This window comes from Rutidosis leptorrhynchoides, chromosome 7 (assembly GCF_046630445.1).
Source record: "Rutidosis leptorrhynchoides isolate AG116_Rl617_1_P2 chromosome 7, CSIRO_AGI_Rlap_v1, whole genome shotgun sequence".
In the NCBI taxonomy this organism is placed as follows: Eukaryota; Viridiplantae; Streptophyta; class Magnoliopsida; order Asterales; family Asteraceae; genus Rutidosis; species Rutidosis leptorrhynchoides.
Window position 1 is genome coordinate 23,906,523 of NC_092339.1, and position 24,642 is coordinate 23,931,164.

At 32.7% G+C, this 24,642-nt stretch overlaps 2 protein-coding genes across 2 annotated transcripts; both read left to right on the forward strand.

Annotated features, from left to right (window-relative positions):
• Positions 1–13,735: 13,735 nt before the first annotated feature.
• On the forward strand, positions 13,736–14,538 carry LOC139859030 (uncharacterized). Its single transcript, XM_071847849.1, has 2 exons — positions 13,736–14,434; positions 14,533–14,538. Exons 1-2 carry the CDS (start codon positions 13,736–13,738, stop codon positions 14,536–14,538), a joined length of 705 nt encoding a protein of 234 aa, XP_071703950.1.
• A 143-nt stretch (positions 14,539–14,681) lies between these two features.
• LOC139859031 (uncharacterized) lies at positions 14,682–15,320 on the forward strand. The gene has a single exon (XM_071847850.1). It carries the CDS (start codon positions 14,682–14,684, stop codon positions 15,318–15,320), a length of 639 nt encoding a protein of 212 aa, XP_071703951.1.
• The last annotated feature ends 9,322 nt before the right edge of the window (positions 15,321–24,642 follow it).

The following is a 24,642-nucleotide window of genomic DNA, read 5'->3' on the forward strand; positions in this document are numbered from 1 at the left end:
TTTTTACTTTTTAATTTTCTGTTTTATAAAATATTTATATAAAATAAATAAAAACTTATAATTTGAAAAATAGAAATAGAATTACTTTATAATTTTATATATTTTAAACAAATTCTTAAAAATATATATATATTTTTTTTATATTTTTTTTATATTTTTGTATTTTTAATATTTAAAACGTATTTTTACAAAAATAAACTAAAACTTAATAATTTTTTTTTATAGCGTTGCGTTTTCGGCGTTTAACTTTCCCCGGCAGCGGCGCCAAAAATACTTGATGTGTGCGAGGTGGTGTATAAAATAGTTATATTTTTACAACAAAATACTATTAAATACGATACAATTTTGCACAAGTTATTTATTTATTTAAAGAGTGGATATACCTAAACCTTGCTACAACACTTATAGGCAGTGTACCTAATCGTACAGTAGTGTAGTTTTTAGTAAGTCCGATTCGTCCACAGGGAACTCGCCAAGTTTAACGCTATATTTTTAAAACTATATTTGTAAATAAATATATATATATTACAATTATTATTATAAAAGAGGGTTTTTACCGTTTAATGACCGGTTTGTCGATTTTAAAACTTTAGTCGCAGTTAAAACCTAATGTAAAATATTAAAAATAAATATAACTTAATTTAAAGCGTAAAGTAAATAACTATAATGAAATTGCGATAAATAAAAGTGTGATAAAATAAAATTTGTGATAATTAAAAGGTACGATAAATAAAATGACAATAAATTAAAGTGCGATAATTAAAAGTGCAATTAAATATGAAATATATAAATTATGCTTATTTAAACTTTCGTAATCATGATGTTTGATGTGTTGATTTTAGTTTATTACCATGGGTTAATTGTACTTTGTCCTGGATTATTCAATATGTCCGTCTGGTTTTTGTCCTTAACAGTCCATCAGTCATAAATATAAAGTGCGAGTGTCCTCGTCAAATTATCCTTATATCCGAAGTCAAATATTCCAACTAATTGGGGACTTAAACTATAATTACACCAAGTGTCCTTGTATATAATTCACCCCTGTTTTAATAAGTCCATTAACTATTAATTCATTCCCGTGTCCGGTTAAATGAACGATTATTAGTAGTTATAAATATCCCACCCATCGTGTCCGATCGAGTGTATATGGTTATTTATAGGTACGTCCAATTGTAAATCTTTATATTAAATTAACAAACTATCATTTAATTAAACAAATATAAAGCCCATTAATAGCCCATAGTCTAATTTCCACAAGTGTCGTTCTTTTGTCCAACCCCCAATTATGGTACAAAGCCTAATTATCCCGTCTTTAATATTTAGCCCAACATCATGATTACTTCAATTTAAATAAGCATAATAATAACTTAGCTACGAGACATTAATTTAACAATAAAATTAAACATAACTTACAGTGGATATTAATAGCGTAGTGGTACACGGACAGAGTTTCGACTTACAAAACCTTAAAATATTCGACTAACCCAACCTTATTATTATCACTAACTTAAAATTAAAATTACAAATTGAGATTACTAATTGGATGGATAATTGATACATATATATATTATATTATATTCTTGTGCATAGTTGACTTGTAATTTTTGGTCCGTTGAGTCGCGCACTGAAAGTTGGTTCATGTCTCGGTTCCGGATTTTCGAACGTCCTTGCGTACTATTTAATATCTTGTACTTTGTATTTTGCGTCTTGTACTCTTGCAATTTTGAGACGTTTCTCATCAATAATTTGAACCACTTTGATTGTACTTTGTACTTTTTAGCTTTTTGGTCGTTTGCGTCTTCAAATCGTCGAATCTGTCTTTTGTCTTCACCTTTTAATATTTAAACGAATATTACTTGTAAATAGGACAATTGCAACTAAAAGCTTGTCTTTCTTGATGGATAATGCTATGAAATATATGTTCGTTTTTAGCATTATCAGCGGGCAAGAATGGAGTTATTTGAGGCGGTCGTTCGGTTTTTTCTTTTTCGGATTTGAGGTGTTATTTGCTTAGTTTATGTTTGTGGTTAGTTTGGTTCTGGGTCTGGTGGTTTTGAATGTTTTTTGTATTTTGGTTCTTAGTGTTAGTTTTGTTTTGCTTGTATTGTCGAGCCTTAACGTTTCTCATGTGATTTCTCCCGCTTTTTCTAACTCTTTCACTTTATTTGAAGTGCTTGTGGTTAATATGGTTATCGTTTTTTTTAAAAAAATAAATAAATACAATACAATACATCTCTACAATTTACAAAGCATACTACTCACATCCTACTTGTCACACCCACATTGTCCCATCCAGTTTTTTTCCACGTGGATTATTTTTAAAATAGACTGCCAAATTCTACAAATTACTCCTTTCTTCCACGTGGACTTCATCAAATCCCCTATTCATTTTTTTCCGGAACAAAAAAAAAACACACATCGCTATTCCAGACATTTCTTCCTTCTCTCCTTCAAGAATACTCACCCCCATTTGATTCCAATCTGCAGGTTTCTTTTTCTACCATCAATATAATAGTATGCTGATATTACACCTTAAACCGCCTATCAATTACACGCAGAATGATATAAGCTTTGATTCGAATTTCGTATGTATTAAATTTAGGGTTACGAATCTCATTATAATCGATTACGGTAAACTTCTCATAAGATTTTTTTTTTCAACCCACGTACTGGTATCCTAAATGATTTGTTCTTTGATTTCATTATTGTTACTTCAATAAGTTGAATTTACAAGACGATTATAAGATACGCAAACTGATGCAGACATAGTACAATAATAGAATCCTTTTTTTCTCATTAGGTTGATCTTTATAATGAATATTCATCAATTATATTGTTTAGTTAATTAATCTTAGAATATTTATATTCAATTTATTGTTATTATGTTTCTGTTTATTTTTAGGTTTTAATTTTGTAATGTTTTTTTTTTCAGTATCCTGATCAATTGAGTTCCAGGTTCAATGGTATGTGATGATCATATCCAAATGTTCCTGATTCTAATAGTAAGTAATTTTTTACGTAATTTGTATTTTTTAAGTAATTTTTTTAGTAAGTATTTTTTTACGTAATTTGTATTTTTTACGTAATTCTCTCTTGATTAGTTTATGGGTAGTGGGTTGGAAGGTAGGTGGTAATATGGGTTGATTTATGGGTGAAAGTGGGTTTTTATTTTTTAAGTCGGCCTGAGGTGCCAACATTGTTTGTCTTTCTTATAGATCTCAATGTGTTTTAATTATATATGACCCGTGAGAGACCGAGATTGTTGTATTTATAAGTGAATTGTTTAAATTTCCGATATCATTGTATTTCTGACTACTATGTATATATAGGTTTTGCAGTTATTGGAGTTTGATGAGTAGAAAATAGTTGATTCAACTTATGTATTAAGCAACAAGAATTTGGATTGTGAGGCTGAAAGGATATAGTTTTGGTATCACAATGGTAGTCCTAAGACAAGACACATCGGAAGCACTAAGGACACGGTAATTTTAATGATTTATAAATTTATCATTTATTACTTATACTAAAAAATCTGTAAAGTGCTTGACTATTGTTAATGTGCCATTTTTCTGTCGTTGCAGGTTGCTTATAAGCTTAGCTACCTTATGTACTGTACAACGACAACTTGGGTACTCTTACTTGCAGTTAAAAGTTCTCTACTATGCGATGATTGTGTCCAGCTTTACTGAAGAGTTGTACAACAAATGAATTCATTAGTCTAAGGTACTATATACATAACATTGTGATGAAAACCATAGTTGGTAAACTAATTATATTATTTGAAGGTTTTTAACTACGATAAATTCTAATTTAAGCAGTGGAGTTTTGGACCATTAACGTGGTATATGACTTCATAAAAATATCGCTGGCTCAATACCTTTTGTTGTTTTGTAGTGTGTATAACCGAGATGATGTTTGATCAGACCCTTCAAGTCCAATGAAATTCAAGGTACAAACTTTAAACACCATTTTCAAGATTTCATTAAAGATTATTTAGGGCATCATGTTAATTGATTTTCGTCCATTAATTAATTTTTAGTGTCATCATCAGTGAATTTCCAAATAGAATTTCAAGTTTTAGTTTTATATAGGATTCTTTTTCAAAATGATTATTTTTCTAAGAAGAGCATCTTCATAAAAAAGGTATATAATTAACATAATTATGTTAGCTACATTGATGATAAGTGTGACTTTTGCTTTGTGTTGTTATATATAGTGACTCATAAGTTTTTTCATTTGGATGATTCACAAACAAAAATAAAATGGAAGCTAAATTGGAGTCAAAATGAGTCAATATGGCATAGGGTAATGCATAAGAGTATAATGTGAAGTTGGATTAATGGGCTGTGGGTTGAATATAGGTCAAAATATGAGTCTCTTTGCATTTATTGAAGAGAGTTACACAATGGTGTATGCATAGTTCATCATATTATTGTTAATAACAGTTACACTAAAGATGCTAGTGAAGACCCTTAACGAATTCACAACTTATATGTATCTTGTGGTGACATATATCTTATTGGAGTTAAACAACAGGTATGTGTTGTACTTGACTTAATGATTTTAATTAGTACTGTCAACTAGCTACATCTATATATTTATGCCAAAGAGGTATATAAAATTTTATCAAGGATTATATTTATCAAGGATAATATTCATCATGTTCAGATACACAATAATGTTTATCAAGGATTATATTCTTCAGATTATATTATCTCATAGTCATACATGTGTTGCCAATGGAGGAAATGTTGGTGTTCATACATTTGCTCTTTGACCTCTTGGACGGGCTCATGTTTACATTTGACTTCTATGAATATGCATTTTCTTACTCTTTAGAATAAAATGTAAAAACTCTTTGTTTATAAATTGACATTGTAGGAACTTTTTATGATAATAGAAGATGTTTGAAAGTGGATGAATATCAATGTTTTTAACCGACTTCTCATCAGGTTTAGTGACTTATTGTGCTTTCTTTGGTTATGTTAATATTTTTTTATTTCAGCTTTGTAATCAAGCTGAGCAGTCATCTATTGACACAAATTAGAGTTTGTATTGCAGTTCATTCATTACGTTTGTATTGCAGGTCATTGATTATGGTATATCTACAACATATATTATTCATTTGCAGCTGATATGGGTCAGGTTTGCCACCCTGGAATAAGTTTGGGTTGTTTTAGATCAACATATTTACATTTACATTATATACTACTAGGGTTAAAATGTCTGCTATTGCTGTTATCTGGGTCAGAATGAACTTTGTTATGGTAAGATGGATTTTGGTCAGCATTGCTTATGCATTGATGGGTTGGGTTTCCTTGACCATTTTATATTTGATCTGGGTCAAAATTCACTGAGATGGATCATATTTTTTTTATTTATTATGGACCCTACTGGTATACGAGGAAACATCTGGTGTTTTTCAGTGTGGCTGAACCCTACCCATCTTGGCCCGTTACCCACTTTGCCACCTGCACTTGCTGTATGTATTTAACACAATCTGTTGGTAGTTGCATAATGCGTTTGAAATATTGTTTACAGCAGTATTTAATTAATGATAATTGTGTTTTTTTTTAATTCTTTTGAAACAACTTTCCTCCATGATCAGGCTGATTATCATTCACAAGACGTAAGTTGATTCATCATTCATAAAGATAAAATTTCTGATCAGTAACTGCTTTTTAAACTTAATGGTTTGAAACTATATCTCATGGTTGTTGGTTTCCTTTATGATAATTTATGAATTCTTAATGTTTAGTTTCATTGTTTAGAGCGTGGTTGTTACTTGCAAAACTGAAGATAAGAGAAAGTCAAGAAAAAAGAGGATTCTCTGTGAGGATACTATGCGATAATTTTAGGTTCTATTTTTTCTTAAATTTGTATACATCAGTAATATTTTGATTACCAAATAGTTTTTTTTTCTTTCAATTTGGTCTTTGATTGCGTTTATTTACTTTGTATGATATTTGTATGATGTAATATATGTTTAACATGGTTTAAAATTTCTACAGGGATATAGGGGATATTGAGGTTGTAGATAATATTAACTTTACATTTTTACTTATGTACTTTGCCTTATACAAATATACTACAGTTGGTTTATTTGTTGGCTAATTATACATATGCTCACATTAGCTTAAACTTTTACATACTTACCCACAGTTGAGCTAGATTCTCATGGGAGCAAATAGTGATGAAACCAAAGACAAGACTAATTTAGAAATAACCATGATTTGTATGGTGGAGTTTTACTTACAAAAAAGAGGGCACACCCACAAAAGATAAATTTGTGTGTGATAATAATGGGGGAAGCGGATAAAGATTATTTTTATACTTTATGTACCTGTTATAGATGGTGAGGAAGGCATTTCATCTAAAGTCAAAATAGCTGGTACTGCTAATCAAGGTGTTTCTGAAATGATGATACCTCCTGATGTTGCCAATGCATTGTGGAGTCCTTACGAATTTTCTCGAAAGGTATATGACTTATCCAGGGTTTTTTGATTGGTTTTGTTACTTTGATAAAAAAAAAGGGATAGTTTCCGTTGAATTGGACGTTATTTTGTTGTGTTCTCTACTAAACTTATATGAAGTGGGACACCATTTCTACGATCGTAAGAAGGTGGTGGTGTACATTGAAGTGGACTGGTGGAGTTCTTTTAAAGTAGACGACACTTGCAACGACAATTGTTTACATTTCGTTAATCGATACCTAACTGTGTTTTGTAACTATTTCATAACTGTTTTTTTTTTTTTAGTTTACGCTATATATATATTTGGGTTTAAGGTAGTAGTAGTCATCGTAGAATTTTTAACATTAATTTGTAGTTGTCAAAAGCTTCAAATGCGGTGTTATTAACAAAATATATACTTATCATCTAAATGAAAAGGAAGACCCGGACTTTTTACAACATGAAGTTAAAGTCTTATGATTGCAAAATTACCATACCGCGTGGTCGGGTTTTAGTAAGTTAACATTCTTATCTTTAAACTATTTAAACATATCCATGAACACATTTTTACTTCAAAAAGTTCCAAAAGAATTTATTTATTTTCAAAATGTATTTAATAAATTTAAGATATAAATAACACGTATAATTTACAAATGTAATTTTTTTTGTTAGCGTCTACCGAAAGAATTAATGCGACTTCCTGGACTACGAAGTGGAATAATAGTTTCATGTTACAATTTAGGAAGGAAGAAATACATGTGGCGGTTGAAACAAGAAAATTCAAGGACAAGGCCAAACATTTCAGTTTCGTACGGTTTTTATAATTTCATGAAAGAAAATCGATTAAAGCCGGGTACAAATTGCATATTCACCTACTATTTTGACGAAGGCGCTTTCTATCTATATTGATGTTTTGAACAATGATAAAAAAAACCTTCTATGCATTTGATGGATTGAAAAACAATGTTTGTTTGACTATAGACCATGATGTTTTCTTTACAGTATTGCTTTGATATTGATCAGATATACATTCGTTAACAGATTACATGTTCTAATATTAATGGTCGCCGTGCAACGCACGGGCTCTTAAAATCTAGTTAGTATTACATTACAATACATCACTACACCTTCTTCCTGATACGAAGAAATATGTATTCCTTAGAATACACAATATCTTAATTATCTTAAGATATGTAGATAATGAAAATCTAGTGTAAAAAAAAAAAAAAAAAAAAAAAAAAAAAAAAAAAAAAAAACTGCACTTAGAAAGGAACTCCTTTATTTTTAATGCTACAACTAATTATTAATCTATTATCATTCATGCATCTAAATATTATTATACCTATATAATAAAAGGCGTGGTGGAATCCATCGTTTCAGTAATATCGGATTTTCGTTTTGAGTTTGCGTTAATACTATAATCGGTCCCTCAACTTCGGCTTAACTTACACAACACCCCTCGAGTTTACCTTTTTCAGGGGTAGAAAGCGAAAATATATAATTTTATTAAAATAAAATAAACTAACTCCACCCGAATTTTTAACGGACCCTATCTTCTCGCTCGGTGCGAGTTAAATTTTTCCGAGACCACCGTTCAACTTGAAAAAATCTGACGAACACAACGGGACTAACTACGCGCGAAACGAAAATCGTTAAAAAAATACTAAATATTTCGGGCTATATTTCCTATCGCTCAGTGCGGGTTAAATTTTTCCGAAATCATCGTTCAACTCGAAAAAATCTAACGAAGACAACGAGACTAACTACGCGCGAAAGGGAAATCGTTAAAAAAAACACTAAATATTTTGTGACATATTTCATACACATACATACACGTACAACAATTAACTCAACATATTAGATATATTATGTACCAAACAACATATACATTCAAATTCGACCGCGCGTTGAATACAGCCGCAGCAACGCGCGGTCGAATTTTTTTCTTCACCAACAAATTGGATGTACGTGAAAATTGATATGACCATATTTGAACGGCTTAATACCAATCTTGGATTCTTGTCGTTATCGATCATCAATGCTTTGACCCAAAAAAAAAAAAAAAAATGCTTTGACATATCATACTCATGTGGAGATTCTTCAAGAAAATATACCAAGTATCTCGAAAAAATTCACTAAAAGAAAACTGCGGTTAGAAGACGTAGGACTTTCACGACAATAAGATATCGTTGCTATAGACCTACTAAACGATAAAACATTCAAAGTTTTGAGTTTTTGTCAAAATTTTCTTTGCCAATGACAATATCATCGCGAACATGCAAAAATGTTTTTTTTAATGAATTTAATAAACGTATTTATTATTGTATTACTCCCTCCATCCAAAATCTATTGTCTCCCAGATAAAAAAAACACGCAGTTTTAAGAAATATCACTAACTTTATTCTCCACCAATAATATATCTTCTCTGTTCAGAATAACCTCTTTTGATTAGTTGAAAAAGAATCTGGACAATTAATTTGAGACATGTCAAAATGGAATAATGGACAATAGATTTGAAACGAAAGGAGTATTATTTTAAACAATAAAATAAGATAATATTAATAAACACAAATACATACATACATACATACATACATACATACATACATACATACATACATACATTCATACATACATACATACATACATACATACACACACACACATACACACATACATACATACATACATACATATACATACATACATCATGCCAAAATATCAAACGAGAACCATAAAAAGGCGAGAACTGCGAGAACTTTTGATTTATAAATATTTTCACATGTAACTAGATTGAATCACACATAAACATTGATGAAGAGTATGAATTAACATAAAGTAGTTGAAAAACACTTATATTTTACCTATATAATTAAATATATAGTTTCTCGTTCACATGTGCATATTTGTTTCCGAACATGTGAACAATTTCATATAATTAACAATTTAACATGTAATTTCAGCTAATGAACATATGTTTGTTAATAATATGTGCATTAATTAACATTTGCATGTAATTTGTTGCATTTAAACGCATAAAAACTATTAAATTAAATAGTTCTCGCAGTTCTCATCTTTTTATTGGTTCTCGTTTGAACCTGCCCCATACATCATTTAACTACTATTAAATGTTTGATAATTCATTTGACTACAATTTTAAAATATTCATAATTCTATTTTGTATATATTATATTATATATTATTATATTATATAATATCATATTATACACATATGTATATGTATATGTATAGACACATATATGACAAAGGCCCTTTTTCTTTTCCTGTATAGTGCATTTACGATACTATAATTATATATAGCGCGTCTATCTACACATATATTTAGTAGACATATGACTTGAAATGAGAAGGCAAATAATTCTTGGGATAATAATTATATTATTTTATGATCTTTAAACAGACAGGATTGAATATTCCTTTTATGTCTATCTCTAGGACAGCCATGGCCAAAGAGACCAAATCATGAATTCATGAGTGGGGAAAGGATTCAAGAAATTAAAGTAAAAAAGATATGGGAAAGTAGTTTCTATTCTCTCTAAAAACAACTTTATCTTCATCATAATCACTTGAATAAAGAAGCTTTTATTGTTGGTTGATTGTGATTGTTTGAAAAGAATCATACCTTTATAGCAAGGAAAACATTGCATATAGTAACAAACACCATCACCGTCTTAATTTGCTGCCGATCAACTTTGGCGCGCGGTGCAAAGTAGTAGTATTACCTAAATATCCTTTTGCATTCTTATTAGACGACTATGTTTATACGTACATACAGATTAGTGACAACGTAGGTGTTTATGAACACATGCATGACAGGTATTGTGAACTAGATTGACTACTATTTATAAGGAATAATTTTACAATAGATTGATTGCTAATTTGTTTACATCATATGAATATAAGAGAGATGTCATTCAAGTGCGAATCTCGAAAGAGATTAAGTTGCACTGTTTTTATATTCCATGTGTCATGTCCTTAGAGGATGCAGAGGAAACAAAGTTAACAAAAGGCCAAGTCTAGAACATGTTTGGTGGACATGAAAAGAAGTAAAGAACCAACATATTGGAAGTTCAAGCAATTAGCCATAATCCTATGTATAACTTCCAGTCTTCCACCATATGTAGGTGATCAAATGAAAGTGATCAAATTATTTAGTTCCCATGAAAAAAGTAGATAACTTTTTTACAAAAGTTTCATCAATCAATTTACAAGCCTCCAAATTAGATCTCTTTTATTGGGTTTTTGTTATCTGTTTCTTCTATATACCGACAATAATTGTTTGTAGAGCATAATAACATTGTGCAACGAAAAAATATATGAACGGACACAGGGTTTATACACAATTTGCTTATTAAAGATGATCGATCATGACATATCATTTCGCTTATAATTTCATATGCTGATCAGTTTCAAGTTTGGTCATTGTCCTCATGTTATTATGTATCCACAATCACACCGAAACAACAGACTCAATCACATCAAAAATTATTAAATACTGTATTAAACACATATGTGCTTTTGGGACCAACTTTTACTAGATAAGGATGATAGCATCGTTTTGGTAAAGCATGATTTTCAATAATGTTACGTAAGTTCAAAAATCAAGTCGGCTAATTAAGGATCATTTTTATATTTTCTGTTATGCTGCAAATTAAATAGAAAGGATTGAATCAGTCTTCAAACTGATTCAACGAGTTGTTATAGATCATCAACGTTCCTTTTATGTGAGATTAAATGAGAACGTTGTCACAAACTTATGACTAACATTAAACATACGGAGTGTAAACTTTATGATTGCTTATTTAAACACTTATCTGTTGAAAGTTAGACCCACCAACTAATTTGTTGGTGGTTCTAGTTTACTACTTTCGAGTCTCGTCCGTGTCTCTTTTTATATCTTTGTTTTTTTTTTTTTTCCAAAACAAAGAATCGTAATAAGATTTTCGTTTTCTTTGCCATAAAAATACAAAGTACTCCGTAACTACTTTAAAGTTGCCATACAATATACTACGTATATAGAATAGAACTAGTAAATGGGCCATGGGCCAAGGCCCAACTTAATATGCATTACCCAGCCACTTTTGTTGACATGATTGCTATTAAAACGACAATTTCAAAGCCAAAACTACATTGGCACCTTTCGCTATTATTTATTATTTATGTTAGTAATAGTAATAGTAATAATAGTAATAGTAATATAGATCACTCATCTAATCAATCAACATCTTGTCATAATATTGAGAAGATGGCTCATCAAAATATCAAATCTAATCAAATAATCAAATTGAAATGTCTATCGGGCCTTGGCTTTTCTTTACTTATTTGGGTTCACAGATATCTACAGATGGGCTTTTAATTTTTGGGTTGAGCATCCCAAAATTGGCCATTTAAATATAGTTTTCATTAAGAAAGAGCAATAATGACTCATGCATTGAGTTTACTAATAAGTTAAGCAAAAACGCTTATGTTGAGATGTTTGGAAAAACTCTCATACAATCATGACTACTATACTAATACTGATTATGATTATGACTACTATAATATTATGAAAATAATTCTTAACTTTTGTATATATACAGTCTGATAATTCTATATTAGCTAATTGTCAAAGTTGTAAACTCATTGAAATTGAACTTCAGATATGTTTAAAACTCATGAAAATTTAATTCTAACATTTTCATGGCGACTCACATTTTTTCTTTTATTTACTTATTTTTTTTAACCTACTTCTTGGTTAGAGGTTCATTCGGAAGCAATCTCTCTATCCGTAGAACATTGAAAGAGAGGACTTTCTCTACTCCTTCATTGTTTCACTTCGGGTAGCGAAATGACTTGTCTTTATTCTAGGATAGGGAAAAGATTGTCTACAACTTAACCCTCCATACCTCACTTTTGTGGGATTGGGTTTTGTTGTTTTTGTTGTTTTCAATACTGTATACCCAAATATAATAAAGACAAAATTGCCCAAATCGTCCCTTTTTATGACTTTTTGCTCGAATCGTCCCTATATTATGAAAACTGCTTAATTCGTCCTTAAAAGCCAAAAAGTGTCCCAAACTCGTCCCTCCTTTAACGTCTGTTAATTCCTACCGTAAGTATATTACTCGTGCAAGTCACTTGTGTGTAACTAACCGTTTCATATTCTATTCTGCTGCTTAATACGATTGCTTCATAACAAATCCTAGTTCGTATTTTAGAAAATAATCCTTACAGAAGCGATTTTAATGGCAGATCATCATGGTTGGACCAAGAGACCTGAGGCATGTGATTATGATCATGAGATTGTTTATGGTAAGTAGGGTTTTGTCTTTATTTTTTTATTGATATTTAGGGTTTATGTTACTGTAACTTTTTTTTTGTTACTATTACATTGATTAGTAATGTTTTATTTTCTTGTTTTTATTGTAGTTGCATACAAAGAACTTTTTACCATCAATATACATCATCATGGTCACTTCATCTCTAACCCTAGAAGACACTATGTTTGTGGATTGTTGAATCCATTTGATTTTGTTGAATGTGCTATATATTTTGTGGAGAAGCTAAATATCATGATGAAGGAGTTGGGTTAATTAGGTGATGAAGTTATGTATTACCCTTACAGAAACCCTGATGGTGATTTGGATAGTGGATTGTGTCCATTGGTTAGAGAATGTGATGTTGTTAAGATGTTAAGTTACATTCCTAACTATCAATACATTGATGTGTATGTGGAACATGGTGTTACATGTATAGAAAGGGTTAATAATGAAACAACATTAGTTGAAAGAGGTTTGATTGATGAGATTGATCTTGAGTTTGCTTTAGATGAAATTGTGAATGATTGTAAGGGTAAAATATTATGTGAAAAAAGTAATGCTTGTATTGAAATTGATAGTGAAAAAGGTATTGAAGATGATGGACAGTATAGTAATGAAGATGGTGTTCTAGATGGCAATGAAGATGAATAGATTGATGATCTAGAGTTGATACCAAGCAAAGTTTCAGATTCAGATGAAGGTGAATGGTTGAACTTTGAAGAATTTGATAGTGGTAATGAGTCTGACAAAGTGGATATTAAAAGAAAATTGAGGTTGAAAGACTTAAGATCAAGTAATGAATAGGAAACGGTCAAAGTTTTTTATCACAAGTTTTATGTTGGGCAAGAGTTTTCAACTTCCAAAGAAATCAAAGATAGGGCCAGACAACATACTATTGAAACTAGAAGGGGTTTGAAGCCACTGAAGAATGATTTGAATAGGGTCAGAATTAGATGTTATGAAATGGGGGAAGTCAATTCCAAACCTATTTGCCCTTGGACTTTACTTGCTTCAAAGGGTAAAAAGCATGACACATACATTGTGAAGACCTTACATGAAGAACATACATGTCAACAAAAGAGGAAACTTAGACAACTTTCATCTACTTTTATATCAAAAGAAATTGGTGATATCTTAGTAGCTGATCCTAATATGAAGGCAAGAGCAATTCAAGAGATCATGACAATAAAATATGAATTGGGAGTGAAGAAGATGGCTGCATATAGGGCTAAGTCAAAGGCAATGAAAGTAATTATTGGTGACTACAAGAAACAATACTTGAGACTTAGAGACTATTGCTTGGAGTTGCAGAAAAGAAATTTAAACACAACTACCATTATAGAAGTACATCCAGAACCAAACCCATCATCAGATACAAGGGTTTTTAAAAGGGTGTACATATGTTTGGGTCCACTAAAAGAAGGCTATAAAGCTTGTAAAAGAGAGATATTAGGTGTTGATGGTTGTTTCTTAAAAGGCCCATATGAAGGACAACTTTTGTCTGTTGTTGGAGTAGATCCTAACAATGGTATATATCCTTTAGCTTATGCTATTGTTGAGGCTAAAACAAGTGACTCTTGGAAATGGTTTTTGAAGTGTCTTGGTGATGATTTAGATTTGGACTCAAATAGCAACTTCACCTTCATATCAGATAAGCAGAAGGTAATTATATACTCCTTTTAAATTTGCAATTACATTTCAGATTTGTACAAGCTATTGATATGTATATTTTATTTGTTGTGATTATGGTTTGGTACCAGCAATGACAAGGGTATATCCACATGCTGAGCATAGATATTGTATGAGGCATATTTATGAAAACATGAGGGGTCAATTTAAAGGACCAGTGATCAAGTACTTGATATGAAAATGTGCTACTAGGACAACTAGAGAAGAATATGATGAAACAATGGAGGAACTTAGAAGAGAGAATGAAGGTGCATATAAATTCTTGAAGGACATTCAACCAAAACATTGGAGCAGGTCACACTTTACATGTAGATCACTATGTGATATGTTATTGAATAATGTGTGTGAGATCTTCAATAGTAAGCTAGTTGATGGAAGAGACAAACCTGTTATCACATGTTTAGAGTATGTAAGGCAATACCTTATGAAAAGAATTGTGACAGTTCAAAAGGTAATTAATAAATCTGCTGGGACATTAACACCTACATCCACTAGATTTTTTGAAATGACTAAGAAGGCTGCAAACAGGTATAATGTCACTTGGAATGGGGGAGACGGGTTTCAAGTAATGGATGCTTTTTTAGACAAACAAGTTGTTGACCTAAGAACAAAAACATGTACTTGTCAAAAATGGGAGTTGACTGGGTTGCCATGTAAGCATGCAGTTGCATGTCTTTGGGACATGGCAGAGAATTCTGAGAAGGTTGGTGATCCTGAAGATTGGGTTAATCCAGTGTATAAGTTGGAAACATGGAGGGAGGTTTACTCATTCAAGGTAGAACCTATTACTGGATCTGTTTCATGGCCAAATAGTGAGTGTCCAACTAAACTCTACCTCCTTATCACAAAAAACAAGTAGAAAGGACAAAGAAGAAAAGAACAAAAAGTGCTAATGAAATGGAGCAACCAGTTGTAAAGAAGAAAAGAAACAATAGTGCAATTAAAATTGAGCAGCCTATGGTCATGAATGGAAAGTTATCAAGAGCTGAGATAAGTAAAACATGTAAAAAGTATGGTATGATGGGACATAATTCAAGGGGTTGTGGAAAAGGAGTTGCAGGTAAAGGAAAAGCATGTTCAACTACAAGTCAAGCAGGTGCAAGTACAAGTCAAGTAGGTGGAAGTCAAAGTGTTGGAAGTCAAGGTGTTGGAAGTCAAGGTTTTGGAAGTCAAGTGATTGATTAAGTCTTTTGAAATCTTTATGTATTTTGATTTGTTTTAGTTTTTGGGAAATGGTACTTGAATGGATCTTGTTTAGATTTAATGAATTGAATGTACTTGATGGATCTTTCGTAATGGTTTAGTACTTTGTTATTTGGTTTAATGAAATTGTTATTTGGTTTAAATGAAACTGTTTTTTTTTTTTTTTTTTTGATTATTTGATCATGAATCCTTTATAATGAAATGAATCTGCACTAATGAAACTGTTACAGTGAGTGTATTAGAAGGTTGGTCAACTCAGGTCAACATGTGAAATATCCCGTTCATATTGATTATAAACGTTCCATATTAATTGATTTCGTCGCGAGGTTTTGACCTCTATATGAGACGTTTTTCAAAGACTGCATTCATTTTTAAAACAACCATAACCTTTTTCAACCAGTCCATGCCAATTATTACGTCAAAACTCCCTAACTCGACTGGTATTAAATCAATTTTAAACGTTTCATCCCCCAGTTTAATTTCTCTATCCCGACATATATTATCTGCTGAAATTAATTTACCGTTTGCTAATTCGAGTAAAATTTACTATCCAAAGGCGTCAATGGACAACTTAATTTAGTACAAAATTCTCTACTCATATAGCTTCTATCCGCACCCGAATCAAATAAAACATAAGCAGATTTATCGTCAATAAGAAACGTACCCGTAACAAGCTCCGGGTATTCCTGTGCTTCTGCCACATTAATATTGAAAACTCTTCCACGGCCCTGCCCATTTAGTATTCCTATGATTCGGGCAATTTCTAATAATGTGGCCCAGTTTTCCACATTTATAACAAACAGCGTTGGTATTACTTGCTCTGACACTATTCGTTTCGGCATTACTTGTTCCGACATTATTTGTTCCTTTAGTTATGTTAAACTTTGGTCCGTAGACCTCACACTTTATCGCGCTATGACCATTTCTTTTACACCTGTTGCAAAATGTCGTGCAAAACCCCTAATGATTTTCTTCACACCTATGACATGGCTGTTTTTGGTTTTTGTTGCCGTTGTTGTTATTGAGGTTGTTGTTGGGATTGTTATTGTTGTTGAAACGGTTGTTGGAGTTGTTGTTGTTGGGATGTTTGTTGTAGTTATTGTTATGATTGCGGTTATTGTTGTGATTGTTGTTGCGGTTGTTGGGATAGTTGTTGCGATTGTGGTTGTAATTGTTGTTGTTGTTGTACTGGTGACTCTTGTCACCGTTTTCCTCCCACTTCCTCTTGAGTTGTTTCGTTTTGGCTTCTTCGGCCGCCTGCTCTTTAATTCTTCCCTCAATCTGATTTATGAGTTTATGAGCCATTCGACTTGCCTTCTGTATAGAAGCGGGCTCGTGTGAACTCACATCTTCTTGAATCCTTACTGGTAACGCTTTTACAAATGCGTCGATCTTCTCTTCTTCGTCTTTGAATGCTCCCGGACACAATAGGCACAACTTTGTGAATCGTTGTTCATATGTGGTAACATCGAACCCGTGTGTTCGTAACTCTCTAAGTTCTGCTTTGAGTTTATTGACTTCGTTTCTAGGACGGTACTACTCGTTCATCAATTGCTTGAATGTCGACCACGGTAGTGCGTAAGCAGCATTTTGTCCTACCTGTTCAACATAGGTGTACCACCACGTTAACGCAGTACATGTGAAGGTATGCGCAGCGTACTTAACTTTGTCCTCTTCAGTACACTTACTTATGGCAAACACCGATTCGACTTTCTCGGTCCACCGTTTCAATCCAATTGGTCCTTCGGTTCCATCAAATTTCAAAGGTTTGCAGGCAGTGAATTCTTTGTAGGAGCATCATACACGATTTCTTACGCCGTTAGCTGCATTGCTAGATTCAAAGTTATTGTTGGTATGTAGCGCAGCCTGTACTGCGGCTATGTTTGCAGCAAGAAATGTACGGAATTCCTCTTCGCTCATATTCATGGTGTGTCGAGTAGTCGGTGCCATTTCCTTCAAAATAGCCAACTGAATCGAGTTAATCATACAGAATATTAAGAGTAGTCAATAGTATTTCGTAGCATAATATGAACTCATTTATAAAAGCTTTTTCTTCATATTAGCGTTTTATAAGTTTAAATTCGGGTACTACCTACCCGTTAAGTTCATACTTAGTAGCTAATATACAATTCAACTACTACAATTCCATATGAAAAACTGATTATAATAATATATCACATACAAATATTCTTCAAACTTACAACTCCGCTATATTACATATAACATGAAATATAGTACACTTTGATACATGATAGTTTTGAAGATAAATCTAGTTAATACGCAAGTTGTTCAACAAAGGAAATAAAGACACGTAATTCATAAGTCCAGAAACAAGTCATGCATTCTGGTTTTACTAAGACGACTTCCCATCCTTGGTCTTGTGGAAAATAACCGTTATGACCATTGGCTAGGCAGCATGTTGTAATGTCGTCAAAAGGACGAGGGTTTCGTAATGTCCAACAGCCCCGTAATAATCTAAAAACCTTGTTTCTCACCCCAACTACTGAATCCGTCACTTGTGGAAAAGTTTTATTTAAAAGTTGCAATCCGATGTTCTTTTTCTCACTTTGGTAAGAAGCGAACATCACTAACCCATAAGCATAACATGCTTCTTTATGTTGCATGTTAGAAGCTCTTTCTAAATCACGAAATCGTATGTTGGGATATGTTGAGTCAAAATAGGTTCTTAACCCGTAGCGTAAAATTGCATTTGGGTTCCCCGCATTTAACGCTTTAAAGAAAACGCGGCGTAACTTACGGTCTCCCCAATGTGATATACCCCACCTATCAAAGGAAAGCCTTTTATAAACTAAGGCATTTCTGGAAAGTCTTTCAAATGTTTGACAAGTTAATTTTTCCATAATTAATTGTGCTGATGAATTCTGACCGACTCTAGACAAGATTTACTCAATCATATCCTCTGGTAGATCTTCTACAATATTCGATTGTCTACCCTTAACATCCATTTTGTTTTTCTACTGTAAAATAGACAAGGATTAGATTCGTAAAAGATAATTAACAAACAATACAAGCAATTTTTACATAGAACATAAAAGTACAAGCACACTACAATACATATAATACACAACATGATTACAACCCTCTAATCTGAATCACTGGTTTCTTCTTCTTCGGACTTGGTTCGTTTTCCTAATTTTCTAGGAATATATGGTGTTCCTCTAATACGAGCCGTCGTTTTCCACAATGGTTTAGAAAAACCTGGTGGTTTAGAGGTTCTCGGGTCATTGTTACATTTTAGGAAATACTGATGTTGCCGATACATATAAAGTTCATCGGGGTTGGAATCGGGTTTCTCTAGTTTTATACCTTTTCCCTTATTATTTTCTTTCGCTTTATTAAATTGGGTCGAGGTAATTTCTATAACATCTTCAGAATCCTCATCGGGATCCGATTCATAGTAAAATTGGTAATCTTCCCAATATTTTGCTTCCTCGGCGGAAACACCATTGACCATTATTAACTTTAGTCCGTTAGTTGAGGATTTTCTTTTATTTAATCGAATTACTGTAGGTATCAATATTTCTTCCTCCGGAACCTCTTCTTCTTCTGGTTCCTCCTCTTCCGGTTCCTCCTCTTTCGGTTCCTCTTCTTCCGGTTCCTCCTCTTCCGGTTCCTCCTCTTCCGATTCTTCTTCGGGAATTTGTGAATCTTCCCAAAATATATTCGACTCTTCATTATTATTAGGTGAATCGATGGGATTTGTACTAGTGGTAGACATCTATCACACAATGTCAAACACATTAAGAGGTTAATATATAATATTTACATGTTAATAATATATAGTTTTCAACAAAAGTGTTAAGCAATCGTTTTTAAAGAAAACACGATCGAAGTCCAGACTCACTAATGTATCCTAACAAACTCGATAAGACACACTAATGCAAATTTCTGGTTCTCTAAGACCAACGCTCGGATACCAACTGAAATGTCACGTTCATATTGATTATAAACGTTCCATATTAATTGATTTCGTCGCGAGGTTTTGACCTCTATATGAGACGTTTTTCAAAGACTGCATTCATTTTTAAAACAACCATAACCTTTTTCAACCAGTCCATGCCAATTATTACGTCAAAACTCCCTAACTAGACTGTTATTAAATTAATTTTAAACGTTTCATCCCCCAGTTTATTTTCTCTCTCCCGACATATATTATCTGCTGAAATTAATTTACCGTTTGCTAATTCGAGTAAAAATTTACTATCCAAAGGCGTCAATGGGAAACTCAATTTAACACAAATTTCTCTACTCATATAGCTTCTATCCGCACCCGAATCAAATAAAACATAAGCAGATTTATCGTCAATAAGAAACGTACCCGTAACAAGCTCCGGGTCTTCCTGTGCTTCTGCCACATTAATATTGAAAACTCTTCTGCGACCCTACCCATTAGTATTTCCCTGATTCGGGCAATTTCTAATAATGCGGCCTGGTTTTCCACATTTATAACAAGCAACGTTGGTATTACTTGCTCTGACACTATTCGTTTCGGCATTACTTGTTCTGACATTATTTGTTCCATTAGTTCTGTTAAACTTTGGTCCGTAGACCTCACACTTTGTTGCGCTATGACCATTTCTTTTACACCTGTTGCAAAATGTCGTGCAAAACCCCTGATGATTTTCTTCACACCTATGACATGGCTATTTTTGGTTTTTGTTGCCGTTGTTATTATTGAGGTTGTTGTTGGGATTGTTATTGTTGTTGAAACGATTGTTGTAGTTGTTGTTGTTGTTGAGATGTTTGTTGTAGTTATTGTTAGGATTGCGGTTATTGTTGCGATTGTTGTTGCGGTTGTTGGGATAGTTGTTGCGATTGTGGTTGTAATTGTTGTTGTTGTTGTACTGGTGACTCTTGTCACCGTTTTCCTCCCACTTCCTCTTGAGTTGTTTCGTGTTGGCTTCTTCGGCCGCCTGCTCTTTAATTCTTCCCTAAATCTGATTTATGAGTTTATGAGCCATTCCACTTGCCTTCTGTATAGAAGCGGGCTCTTGTGAACTCACATCTTCTTGAATCCTTACTGGTAACCCTTTTACAAATGCGTCGATCTTCTCTTCTTCATCTTCGAATGCTCCCGGACACAATAGGCATAACTTTGTGAATCGTCGTTCATATGTGGTAACGTCGAACCCTTGTGTTCGTAACTCTCTAAGTTCTGCCTTGAGTTTATTGACTTCGTTTCTAGGACGGTACTGCTCGTTCATCAATTGCTTGAATGCCGACCACGGTAGTGCGTAAGTAGCATTTTGTCCTACCTGTTCAAGATAGGTGTTCCACCACGTTAACGCAGTACCTGTGAAGGTATGCGTAGCTTACTTAACTTTGTCCTCTTCAGTACCCTTACTTATGGCAAACACCGATTCGACTTTCTCGGTCCACCGTTTCAATCCAATTGGTCCTTCGGTTCCATCAAATTCCAAAGATTTACAGGCAGTGAATTCTTTGTAGGAGCATCCTACACGATTTCTTACGCCGTTAGCTGCATTGCTAGATTCAGAGTTATTGTTGGTATGTAGCGCAGCATGTACTGCGGCTATGTTTGCAGCAAAAAAGGTACGAAATTCCTCTTCGCTCATATTCATGGTGTGTCGAGTAGTCGGTGCCATTTCCTTCAAAATAGCCAACTGAATCGAGTTAATCATACAGAATATTAAGAGTAGTCAATAGTATTTCGTAGCATAATATGAACTCATTTATAAAAGCTTTTTCTTCATATTAGCGTTTTATAAGTTTAAATTCGGGTACTACCTACCCGTTAAGTTCATACTTAGTAGCTAATATACAATTCAACTACTACAATTCCATATGAAAAACTGATTATAATAATATATCACATACAAGTATTCTTCAAACTTACAACTCCGCTATATTACATATAACATGAAATATAGTACACTTTGATACATGACAGTTTTGAAGATAAATCTAGTTAATACGCAAGTTGTTCAGCAAAGGAAATAAAGACACGTAATTCATAAGTCCAGAAACAAGTCATGCATTCTGGCTTTACTAAGACGACTTCTCATCCCTGGTCTTGTGGAAAATAACCGTTATGACCATTGGCTAGGCAGCATGTTGTAATGTCGTCAAAAGGACGAGGGTTTCGTAATGGCCAACAGCCCCGTAATAATCAAAAAACCTTGTTTCTCACCCCAACTACTGAATCCGTCACTTGTGGAAAAGTTTTATTTAAAAGTTGCAATCCGATGTTCTTTTTCTCACTTTGGTAAGAAGCGAACATCACTAACCCGTAAGCATAACATGCTTCTTTATGTTGCATGTTAGAAGCTCTTTCTAATGCACGAAATCCTATGTTGGGATATGTTGAGTCAAAATAGGTTCTTAACCCGTAGCGTAAAATTGCATTTGGGTTCCCCGCATTTAACGCTTTAAAGAAAACACGGCGTAACTTACGGTCTCCTCAATGTGATAACATGAGTCAACTCAGGTCATTGCAGGTATATTTTTTGGGTGTATTTTGGGTCTAATGCAACTCGGGTCATCATGGGTCAACTCAGGTCACTGCAGGTGTATTTTGGTTGTATTTTGAGTCTAATGCAATACTGCAGGTGTATAAGGTCAACTTGGGTATAATGCTACTGCTAGTTTATGTATAACAGTCACAATGACCAAAACACTCACAATGATCAAGTGTGTTGTATTAACAATACTGCAGTTGTAGTTTAGGCATTTTGGGTCAAATGAAGTGCAAGTGTGTTGCATTCATTAACCAAAACAGTCACAATGAACAAGTGTGTTGCATATGTATTTTGGGTATTCATTAACCAAGTGTGTTGTATTAACAAGTGTATTCATTAACCAAAACAGTCACAAAACAGTCCAATTGCCTAAATATTCATTACCAAAACCATCATCAATAGATATAATTGTCGAATACAACATAAGGTAACACAAAAATAACTTTTTATTTCATTTGCAATCTGCCATTGTTGCATTACATCATTCATCAAACAAATACATTAGAAATCGAAGCTATAACCTAATTAAAAAACCAATAACATAAAAAAAACAACCAGTTAGCAAAAACAAATTTCTTCCATTTTATCAATTCAACATGTTTTTCTTGTAAAAGATCTTCAATTGGAGGATCGACCCATCCAATAAACCCGCAATTCTTCTCTTCCTGTATAATATTCGATTACATGTCAATCGGATGGTAGTTTAATTACTTGCAAAAAGAATTTAAAATTGAAATCTTACACTTCGAGCACAACAATAAAACTTTCGACCTGGATTCTTTGATGTCTTCGAAATACGAATAACTGACGAGCTACCACATACACAATACACGATCATTCCTTAATTTGGATCGGATTTGAGGAATTTTGGTTGTAAAACGAACAATGAATTGAATTAGGGTTCAGGTTCACAGCTTTATCCATTATTAAATAGCGTATATTAATAACACGTGACTTGCACATGATTAGTTACTAACGGAGGGATTAACAAACGTTAAAGGAGGGACGAATTTGGGACATTTTTTGGCTTTTAAGGACGAATTAAGCAGTTTTCATAATATAGGGACGATTGGAGCAAAAATTCATAAAAACAGTGACGATTTGGAAGATTTTGTCTATAATAAATTACTTCGTAATAAATAAATAAAACAAATAAAGTATATATAAATAATGTGAAGTAATTTACAAGCAACTACATACGGTAATATTATAAAATTTCTCTAATAAATTTAATGTACAACAACAAAGCTCAATAAATTATTATCACGCATTTTATAGATAGATAGATATTTGATAAAGTATACCAGTAAAAGCATAATTTAAAACCGAATTCATTCTTATAATTTTTATCAATTATTATTATTATTTAGCATAAATATTGAAATATAAAATTTTTGAAAAATCAAACCGAACAATTATATATCTGTTATAATTCAGTAGGCTTATAACTACCTTTAATGGTTACAAGAACAAAGAGAGAAAAAGAGAGAAGAAGGAGAGAAGAAATATTGATATTGATATTTCAAGAGAAATGGTGCACCTTAAATGGTTACCATACATGTCTATTTATAGTATAAAATATTACTATGCAAGAAATATAATAATAATAAAATTAACATCCAATCTAGATATTTTATAACACAATCTAGATATTTTATAACACTCCCCCTTGGATGACAATTTTATTAGAGAATAACTAGTACTGCCTCGTTAAAAACCTTGCTAAAGAAAACCCATTGGGATAAAACTTTAGCTAAGGGAAAAAGAGTGCAGTATAGAGTTGACTCCCCCTCAAGTAGGCAACGCCTGAGTTGTTACATCTTCTGAACATGCCTCATGCCAATATTATGAACGTGTGTTCTGAAAATAGCAGTTGGCAGTACTTTGGTATAAAGATCAGCAGAGTTGTTGATTGAACGTATCTCATTTTAATCTGGTTGTCTTTTACGAGATCTTGAGTATATGAGAAGAATCTGAGGTTTTCATCTGAAACTGTATCATCTAAATCTTTTATGTACAAGTTTAGCCCCTGTGATTTGTCTACAGTCTCCTTCATGGTTTGCTCAAACCCTTGTTTCAATTCCTATTCCCTTGTAGTCTTTTCTGAGCCTTACCAATATACCATTCTTTTCCATCAAACTTATGACCGTTAAGACCGTCTATGGCTTTGGCGCCTCGTCAGTATTTATATTTTGTTCAGTCACTTTTGATACTCTTCTTTCATTTGTATTATGCAAGCTGCATTATCTTCATATATAGTTGTTGGTGAAGATAGTTGTTAGTCTTTTATAGCGTTCTAGTCCACAAGAATCAATAATGATTTGTGTCATTGATCTCAACCAAACACATTTTCGAGTAGTTTCATATAATGCAATCACTTCGTCATGATTTGATGATGTCGCAACAAGTGTTTGTTTTAAGAACGCCATGATTTTGTGGTACCTCCATTTAGGAATACATATCGAGTTTGAGATTTAT

Bases quoted from the DNA above. Each gene is read 5' to 3' on its own strand.
- LOC139859030 (XM_071847849.1), top strand. From the start codon at position 13,736: ATGGGGGAAGTCAATTCCAAACCTATTTGCCCTTGGACTTTACTTGCT.
- LOC139859031 (XM_071847850.1), top strand. From the start codon at position 14,682: ATGGAGGAACTTAGAAGAGAGAATGAAGGTGCATATAAATTCTTGAAG.